General features: G+C 35.4%; 1 protein-coding gene across 1 annotated transcript in view; it reads right to left on the bottom strand.

Moving 5' to 3' along the window:
• Window positions 1-10,703, bottom strand: part of CDH12 (cadherin 12, type 2 (N-cadherin 2)) — a 153,163-nt gene that overhangs the window by 9,191 nt on the left and 133,269 nt on the right. Inside the window, exons 7-9 of the mRNA XM_010002406.1 lie at window positions 8,880-9,016; window positions 1,745-1,866; window positions 91-208 (exon numbers count right to left, since the gene is read on the bottom strand). Of these exons, the coding sequence (XP_010000708.1) occupies window positions 91-208; window positions 1,745-1,866; window positions 8,880-9,016 (377 nt within the window). The remainder of the gene's footprint in view (window positions 1-90; window positions 209-1,744; window positions 1,867-8,879; window positions 9,017-10,703) is intronic.

The following is a 10,703-nucleotide window of genomic DNA, read 5'->3' on the forward strand; positions in this document are numbered from 1 at the left end:
TGTAGACAAGACTGTAATACAAAGTAATTATATTTGTCATTATTATCACAGCTTACTGCTCTGAAAGAGAGAGGTGGGTAAGCAACTTACTTCTGTAATCATGGACTGTGAAATTTGGTTTGTTGGAAGCTTCAGCTGACAGTCTGAAGGAAAACCTTTGACCAGCTGGTGACAAATCTTTGTCTGCTGCTGTGACAGTCTGTATCACCTGGAACCAGATCAAGATTAATTTCGAAGTCAATTCACTTTTCTGAAATAAGAAGTTTTGTAGAAATGCAAAGTGAACATTAAATGAAACAAGGAAAGTAAAATCCTGCTGGATTACTGTCATTCCCCTAATATACTGGAGAGTGGAGCCAAGAAGTCTGAATATCTTGCCTCCAGAGAACTCGTGATGTCTCAGAAGATCCCTCTTTGACATTTCTGAAGGAAATCAGAAAGATTTATTCTGTATTCATAACAGCTAATATTTGTACTTTGTATCAAAATACTAGTGATTGTTTTCAGGTGAGTAATTACTTAAAAGGCAGTTTACTTTATCTGCTGCTAGTACTATCTGTGAAGACCAGTACATGTTGTAGTACTTCACAGAGCTACATCCTAATTTTACAGTTCAAAACAAAGTAGACATGGTTCAAAGGTCTGCACCATCTAGGTGTGAAGGAACTTTGGGGTCCTATAGTCCTATCTGCTAGACTTCAGGCAAGCACAGTGAAGCTAAAATGTTCCATAGTAGGATTGCTATTGATCTCTTTTCAAGTAAGGCATTTTATGTAACCAAGACCTAAATATTTTTAATTTTTGACAGCTTGCTCAGCCTTCCCTGTAAAAGGTTTCCCTTTCTGCTATTAGTGCATGGATAAGGTACTAACTAATGGTACCTGATAAATGAGAAATTAAATTAGGATGCATGGTAATTAGCTAAACCATATATATATATATACACACACATATATACATATATAAAAGATTAGATAGTATCACATGAAGTCATGGACAAATCTGTAATGAAAGCAAGAAAAATCACATGGACTGATTATATATTACATACATATAAGGAGACGTCACTGATTGCACAGCAGGCTGAACATAAACTTTCCATGGCTGGCAGTAACCCTCAAAGTTGAATAGCTGAATTTACAAGTCTTATCTTGGAAAAAGTATTAGCTGTTAATATGTATGGTCAGCCTTGTTTCTTTGCAGCACTCTGTTTAATTGCACAAATTTGGGGCAGAAGGAGAACATGTCAACAGCTTCCGGGGCCAACTTTATTAATACTGGCATCACTTATGGTATAAAGTGGTATTCTGAACCTGAAATAGATTTTGCATGCTATGTATATATTTAAAACTTTTTATAAAGACAAGTTTTCCAGAGGATTGTCCTTGGAGCTGTGAATTCTTTTTCTCTGAATAGGACACAAACATTTGTGTAATGCATATTTTCACTGCAGTTTATCCTTATATTTAAGTTTCTTTAAGGAAGGGATTATTTCCCCTGTCATAGCTATGAAATGCACAGTAAAGGATGGCTCAGCACATATAATCAGGGATAATAAAAATAAAAAGACAATAAATCAACTATAAAGGTCATCAAACAGAATTTAAAAAGGTATTTCCAACACAGATATTTTATTTATAGAAGAATTCTAACAATGATGTCATTTTCAAACCCAGAAATTTCTATGCTATAAAAAAATAAGGAAAGAAAAACTAAAATAGTAAGCATTAGAAATTTGAAATACCTGTCCTGGCTTGGCATTTTCACATACAGATGTCTCATAGGGAACTGAAATTTCAGGAGGAAACTCGTTGACATCCAGGACATTTATTATAACGTTGACTTTGCTGGTTAATAGTGGGTTACCTATAAATGATTTTTAGGAGAAAAGATTAAGGAATACTATTTATGTTAGTTGTCATCACCAGTACCCATGAGCTGTTATGATCCCAGTATTGTGACTTTTAAAAGCTCTTGACTTCTTATTGTTTTCTACCAAACTTGGAGCCTTTACTCTTTTATAGAGTAAGGAGTCAGTCAACATGATTATGTTTCTCAGAGCATAAGTTAAAGAATTTGAAATTGTACCTGTAATTAAAGATGCAAACTTTTCTCAGATCACTTTCATGGAGTCTGTGAAAAACACTACCAATTATTAACACTGAATTCTCTTTTCCAGAATGGGATGCAGAAACTCAGTATTTATTACTTAGCTATTGTTAACATATTCGAGATATGAAGGAGATAAGTGGAGCATATCCATGTAAAAGATGGAGAAAAGTAAGAAAGATATAAAGAAAAAACTTGCTGAAACCCTGACAGTCTGTGTCAAATTTAGCAGTGAAACATGTAAAGCTAACATTCAATTTGTGGTTAAACCACTAGGCTATATCTTTATAAGTATTTGAAAGCAACAAATACTTTTGTGCAAAAGAAATTCTAAAAAACAGTTAATATTATATGCCATACCAAAGCAAATAATCTTCATCAGTTGCTAGATGCATTTTATAAACAAGTTTACTTGTAAATGTTATATCTGACAGAAAGGAGACACAAATGCAATACAAAACAGAAAATATTCCCCTTCTACTGTATGCTGAGATAGCAGATACATTAAAAAAAAAAAACAGATTAACTGGTGAGTCAAAAGGTTAATTATTTTATCCTTTTTCATTTAAGAGTGGCAGACACTATACAAACATAATTAACTACTCAAGACATCTATGCTATGAATCAGGGTGGTATAGAGGTGACAGCATGGGGCCATGGTTAAGTATAAGAATATTTTTCTTGACTGTTCTGACATAATGGAAACTTCAAATTATTTGCATTATCTGCTTACTTCATAGTTTGTACACACCTTTACTTTTCTCTTGTTTATAACTAATAGAGCAAGGGGAAAAGTCTCTTCATGGTGGCGCTGTAGAACGTTTATATGGTTTTCTTGTTCTTAGGAACTACTAAATGAAGTGTTTTCAAGAGGCCTCTGTCAAAACCAAAATTTATTCCCCATATTCCCCATTTTTTTCCTTTACCTGTTTACAAGTAAAGGACAAACTGACCATCCTAAACCTCGGTTTGGAATCTAAAATATAAAACACAAAAAACACTACCCAAATCACACAATATTTGTAGTTCCTTCCTATGAACATATCTAATTAATAATGACCATATCTAAAAAAGTAATTTTAAATCCTCAGTAATTTCCAGTTCAGCATCATCCCTACTTGCAGAATGTCTCTTTGGAGAAGAGTATGGAGCAGTACAAATGAAAACAGTTTGGTCTAGCAGCCGGGAATTAGGCAGTGGTTCTTTAGATGTTCATAGAGCCACAAGTAATCTAGATCGCATGTTCACAGTTGAATTGGTTCCTTTGTATAATAGGAAATTAAAAAATACTAATATGTTATTTTAGTAAGTTGAGCAGGACCCCGACTCTGAATATATGAAGACAAGAAAAGCTCGGAGTGGGTCAGGTCCATACGGTTGCTGGCAGAAACAACCTAACCTAAATTTTCACTTTAGCAGTACCCACTGTGAAGAACACAGCAAGTAATATGCAGTAACTCAGGTTTTCCTTTAGTTTTTATACATTTACTTTAAGGTACAACAATGAACAACAGGAGTTCAGGATACATTCTTCAAACACATTTGAGATTAATGTTTTGCCCTGAAAATACAGGCATAGATGTTAGCTTGTTTCCATTTAGAAATTTGTTAATGATGCCTTTTCAGTAAAAGAATGAATGCATTCCAAATGTATGCATAATTTACATGGGAAATATTAGCTGATTTTGATCATTTCTAGCAAACATGTAAGTTTCTGTAAGAAGTCCATTTAGGCTATATATATATATTAAAATATCTTACATAAACTATTTTTTTAGCTTTTTGGAACAATGTATATATTATGGGACTGTATATTTTCTTAAAATAAACATTTTTCTTTCCCTCAAAATCATTATTGGATAGCATGTTTTGGAAATATACCCAAACAAGAACATACTTTTACATGTATTTCTCACGGATAATCTATGATTTATTGTCTATGATTCTTTGAAAGATATATTAGAGGCCAAAATATTTTCTTAATAAGTATTTTAGCAGGGTAGAACTTTATCTTGCATAAATGGCCAGCAAAAAATCAAACATGAAATTAAACAGAATTACTACACTGTAAGATGGACTTACTTTTGAGTTTCACTTCATTTATGTGACTAATTTTCTTTCTGGTTTGCACTAATATCAATGTAACTACTGTGTAGTTGTGTACAGTTTTGAATTCATATAAAATTACAAAGACCTGTAATACTTGATGTGAATGAGAATGAATTGTATTTCAAATTCCACTTTGCAGACTTGATCTCCATTTTCTCTGGTTTTGTTTTGTTTGCTATTTGTCTCAAAATCAAATCTTGTTGAGCCCTGTAAGCACAGCAGTGATATGCATCCTGGTATCAGTGAGTAAATCACTGAAAAAATCTACTCATGCCTTTTAAGCCCAGATTAACAGACAATGAGACAAGTTGGTTAAACTGCTAGCCTAGGAATTCAGAAATTTATTTCAGGTTTCAGTTCTGCCTCTAAGATACAGGCAAATTAATTAGCTTCTTCCTTCTCCAGTTTTCCTTTCTGTAAGACAGTGACAACCCTGCTTCCTTCTTTTGGTCCAGTACCACCATCTGTTATAGTCTTTTTGGTTCAAGGATATTATAGCAGTAGAAAATACATAAAATACTTTGACTAATGGACTTGTGAAAATTCAAACTATCTGAAAAGATAAATACTGACCATTAAGGAAAACTGGTGATTCCTTAATCCTGATTATGGTATGCAGGAGAAGATGAACCACATACTGGCATTTTTTTTTTAGCATTCATAAATATTGAGCCTACAGTTAGTGCAGCTGGAAAGATAGTTTAGACAGGAGGCATTATGTTTACTCTTTATTTTCAACCTTAACTAGCATCTTGAAGACAGGAAAGCAGAAATAAGATCTTATGCACTGTATCTATTTCCTCTTTTGTAAGATGGAAAAAACATTTCCATATTAAGTAATTAAACAGCACATTGTGGAACTTTGTCATCACTGAACTGGGATTTTTTAATACACTTAGGTTGTTACAGCAGCCATTGGCCTGGGGCAACTAGTGGTCTTGTGAACAATTCACACATATGTGCTGTGAGTTAATATGGGCAAGGACTCACTCTAAACGAATCGATTTACATTTGGGCTCCCTCTTTGGAATGTAGGAGTGTTTAATGGCATAAAAATAGGGTACTTAGTGCCAGTAGGCCTTTGCCCTTGAAACAAATGCAAGCCATGTCTAATTTATTAGTTTGGACAGAGTCTGTGGGTTCAAAAATGTTCAGAAACAGCAACTGTGAAGGTTACTAGGGTGCTGATTTATTCTCAGAAGAACTCAAGGAATGAAAAGAAGTATGGAGAAACTGGCAAGTGAAATGGGGGAAAAAATGTTAGTCTGAAACATTCCCTCCTTGTTCATGCATTTTGTTCTATACAAAGGCTGTTGTTGTTTGTTTGTTTGTTTGTTTTAATTTCTACAGATGAGTAAGGGAGCTTCTGCATTCAAGCCTGGAGAAGAGAAGACTCAGGAAGGACCTTATCACTCTCTTCAGCTACCTGAAGGGAGGTTGTAGTCAGGTGAGGACATAGCCTGAAGCTGTGCCAGGAAGGTTTAGCAAGCCTGCTCATGACCATGGCATCGTTTTCCATATATAGAGGGATGATGGCAAAGCAGGTTTTATTTCTTTTTCTCTCTGACTTGATGGGGATAAAATTGGTTGTCTTTGTCTTATTCAAGAAAATATGATTTTCAGGATGACCATAAGGATCTGTCTAAAAATTGTGCTGTTCTGGGTTTTTTTGTTGTTTCTCTCTAACAGAGAAAAGATAAAATACTTATTTTAGAAAAAAAAAAAAAAAAAAAAAATCATGTAATTAACATAAGTTAATATGTTTATTACTAGTTTGCAGTTTTTTTAATTTGAAGGAGACAAGGTCATGGAGAACTGAAAATATTTAGGTAACAATAGTGCCTATTTCTGAGGAAAGTTTGTGCAACCGATTGGAATACCAGGCCACTTTCATTACATAATCATATATATCACAGAATCACTCAGATTGGAAAAGACCTTCAAGATCACTGAGTCCAACTGTTAACCCTTCTCTACCTAGTCCAGCACTAAGCCATATCCCCAAGCACCACATCTGAACGACTTTTAAACACATCCAGGGATGGTGACTTAACCACCTCTCTGGCCAGCATGTTCCAATGTCTGACAACCCTTTCAAAGAAAAGGTTCTTCCTAATGTTTGTCTAATCTAAACATTCCCTGGTGCAGCTTGAGGCCCTTTCCTCTTGTTCTGTCACCAGTTACTTGTGAGAAGAGACAACTACTGACCTCTTTACAACGTCCTTTCATGTAGTTGTAGAGACCAATGAGGTGTCCCCTCAGCTTCCTTTTCTTTGAACTAAACAGTCCCAGTTCCCTCAGCCGCTCCTCATAAGACTTGTTCTGAAGGCCCTTTACCATCTTCACTGCCCTTCTTTGGACACACTCCAGCACCCCGATGTCTTTCTTGTACTGAGGTGCCCCAAACTGGACACACTATTTGAGGTGTGGCGTCACCAATGCCAAGTACAGAGGGACAATCACCTCCCTGGTTCTGCTTGCCACATTATTTCTAATACAGGCCACATTATTTCTAATGCCATTGGCCTTCTTGGCCACCTGGGCACACTGCTGGCTCTTATTCAGCCTATCAATAAGAACTCCTGATTCCCTTTCTGCTGGGCAGCTTTCCGGCCACTCTTCCCCAAGACTGTAATGTTGCATGGAGTTGTTGTGGCCCAAGTGCAGGACCTGGCACTCAGCCTTGTTGAACTTCATACAACTGACCTTCACCCATCTAGGCTGTCCAAGTCTCAGTATAGAGCTTCCCTACCCTCAGGCAGATCAACACTCCCTCTCAACTTTGTGTCATCTGCAAACTTACTGAGGGTGCATTCTACCTCCTCATCAAGATCATTGATAAAGATGTTAAAAAGAAGTGGTCCCAACACTGAGTTCTAGGGAACACCACTTGTGACTGGCCTTCAGCTGGATTTAACTCCGTTCAGTGACACTCTCTGGGCCCGGGCATCCAGCCAGTGTTTTACCCAGCAGAGCATGTGCCAGCCAAACCATGAGTAGCCAGTTTTTTCATCAGAATGCTGTGGGAGACAGTGCCAAAGGCCTTACTAAATCCAGGTAGACAGTATCCACAGCCTTTCTCTCATCGAGCAGTGTCAAAGCACTGTTCAGTGCCATTTTTCTTTAAAAAGAAATAGCAATTTTAGAGTTTCTACATCAGCATTGAACAAGAGGCAATTTTTTTAATAACAGAAATTCTTCAAATATAGTATTCTCTCTTCCTCTTTTTCTTCAGATAATTTCTTTTCTTCTCTCTAAACTTTTTTGGGTATGCAGTGTGTCATCCCTAAAATGCCAGCCTTTATTTCTGTGCCAGCTCTTGGTCAGACAACAGCATATAAAATTTTGACAATTCGTATGCCTCAGATCCTACAAAATACTGCCAATTACTGGTGTAGGACCGGTATTGCAATTTTATTTTATTGTTTTTTAAATGTTATGGATAATGGTAAATGTATAAATATTCTGAGGTACGCTGAAATTAATCACTAATATGTCTTAGGTGTAGATTTTTATCTGAAAAATTGCTAGAATTCGGGATTTCATAATATAGTCTACCTGCTATAGCATTACATAAACATATTATTACTATATATGTGTCTACAGAAAAGTAGATATGGAGATTTTAGCTAGTTTTCATTACACTTGGGAATAATTAACAGATTCACACCAAGTTTACTAAAACTGCTCCCTCACTGTAGAAAAAAATATAGAAATCTCAGATGTTCTTTGGCCACCACTAAATCCAAATAGTTAAGCTATACTGAAACACTGACCATTGCAAGATCTCCCTTCTTCATCTGCCTTTCAGTTTCTCTGGAAACAAATTACAGTTGTGCTGGACTTTCTGCTTTAGAAATTTGCAACTCTGGACATATAAACAATGCAGAATGAATAGGAAATACAGCAGGGGTCCTCTTCTACAGCCTGTTGATGTCAACAGAATGACTTCTGTGATATTTACACTACAGCTAAGTGACAAAAAGCCATGTATTAAAAAGTGTGGTATAAGCCTGTGAGAGTTTCAGTTTGACAGGATCATGAAAGAGGAATGCTACCCAGGATGGCAATGAAGAAAGCTACAGCTACATAATACAGCAGAAGAAGTGAGCTCTTATTAAAAACAAAACCAAAATAAAACCAAATGCAAACAAAAAAACCCACACACACAAAAAAAAAAACCACAACAAAACCCCCAAAAGCAAACCAAACCAACAAAAACCCCAACAAAACAAAACAAAAAACTGCCCTTAATATTGACTGAATTAAAATGTGCTTTTTGTCTGAGAACTGAATGAGTCTTTACATTCTTCTGCCTTCAAAAAGCAGATGGATCTGTTATTTGATTAACTAATTTAATATAGAGGGAATTACAAAATCAGAAAGAGGAAACAGGAAGTTTCCATACAGCTCCTCCTGTTTTTTCTTCTAAGGGAACTGTGCCTACGTAAGGGCTACTAGGAAAACCTTATTATACAGAGATGTCTGAACATCACACTTAGCCTCACAGTGAGTCTGGCAAAATGATAACTATTGGGTCTTCTTAAATAATCTCTTGGCAATACATGCATGTTTCAGAGTATATTTATGCTTGAGCACTACATTCTGTAAAAAAAAAACACACCACATTACCATATTAATTCAGTTTGTGTCATACTTACTAACTTTACTTGCAAGTATAGAGAAATTGTACTGTGCTGTGCTTTCTCTGTCCAATAATTCATTAGTAGCAATGGTTCCCTCAGTAGCATCTATTGTAAAGTAGCTGTCCACATCATTCTTCCAATCAATGAAGTATCTACATGTGAAAAAAATAAATAAATTGAACAAAGTAGATGCAAATGTGTAGAGTACTTATTTTACATAACAGCAGTCTAGTTATCTCCAGGTTTGTTTGTTGTTTGGTTTTGTTTTTTTTCTCCTTCAAGTTATTACCATCCTTTCAGGCAGAAGACAGTAAAGATTTGCTTATTTATCTTTTGCGGAGTTGAATGCTCATGGGAAAATAATAAAAGATTTAGTAATTCTGGTGTTCAGATTATTTGAAATATTTGATCTCTCAAGTTGATGCACAGTTTCTGTGACCCTGATCACTTATACCAGTCACTTTGAAAAGCACTAGATAGGTTTAGAGTGAAAAAGAGAAATTATATGTAAATAGAGCTTAAAGTTGAATAGCAATGACAAGTGGATCAGATCTGGTCTCTTCACATCCATTTGTAGCTGTCATAGGCTGGAAACAGTGCCACCAGGGTTGCAAAGAGGTGTCCTACTGGACATATACAGGCTGTTAGCCCAGTCTACTCAAAGATCCTTCACCTAAGGGATGCTGGGAGAGTCACAGTATGGGAGATAGAGCATGCTTATTTCCTCATATCTACAGAAGTCATAGAAGGCTCTTTGCTTTTGGGAAGAGTGGGAAACTCTTCATAGGAGCTGTGAGAAACAGGGCAATACTTTGTTTTGTTTTGTTTGGGTTTTTTTGTGTTTTGTTTTTTTTTTGTTGTTGTTGTATTCTCCTGAGCCTTTGTTTTTAAAAAAAGTACAAATATAGACTAGACTCAAAACTCAAAAAGTGTATTTGTTATTTTTCCCTAGCAAGGTATTAATAGAAAACAGAGATGTGCTTGTAAACATAGCTGCTTAAAAGCAAAAAGACAATTACTCTAAGACCATTTCCTTTAAATGCTAATTAATTTGCAAGTATATTTCCACATTTGATGCTACTGTTTGTAGTCATAACATAATAATATTTTTTCTGATGCAGTGCCGCCAGCTACTGATTTCCTTTTCATTGTTAGTCTCTTCATACCTTGATTTTTTTCTCAAAAACTAGGCAGGATGAAATTGAGAAAGTCATTTGTGATCAGTAGGCAATAAGAACAAAATGGTAGTCAAAAAGTAAATCTGAAAGATCATAAAGACCAGAAGACTTTTCCTATGACAGACATCTCATTGCATGTAAACCAATGAAAATAAGAATAAAAAGTAGTGTTTCCTTTTCTGTTAGTGTGGATTATGGGAAGAGTACAGAGGCAATGTGATGATAAACACTGTGTTTATTGTTGTATAAGGAAGAAATGGTAGAAAGCGATATATAGCATATTCCCAAAGAAAATACCTCAGATTTGGATTCAAGAATGCAAGTAGTTAAGGAAGACTTAATAATAAAAAAACCCTCAAATCAGTAAACATTCTCCTTTAAAGATATTTTATTTAATCAAAATCACGAGAAAATCTTATCTGTAGACGAAATAGGCTATTTCATCAATTGAAAGCCATCATTACCAGCTCACTGCTTTATTTGAAAAGACTCTGAAATTATTTACTAGAGGCAGCATGTATACTTTTATGCAGCTGAGCAAGCACATTTTCTTGAATGTGATAATATATACCCACATTTGCGTTTTCAATCTCATTGTTCAGAGTTTGGTTAACATAAAACGTGAAAAATATAGAAGCATTTTATTAGAAACATCATTACA

Source organism: Chaetura pelagica, unplaced genomic scaffold, assembly GCF_000747805.2.
Source record: "Chaetura pelagica isolate M959 unplaced genomic scaffold, ChaPel_1.0 scaffold81, whole genome shotgun sequence".
NCBI classification, from domain to species: Eukaryota; Metazoa; Chordata; class Aves; order Apodiformes; family Apodidae; genus Chaetura; species Chaetura pelagica.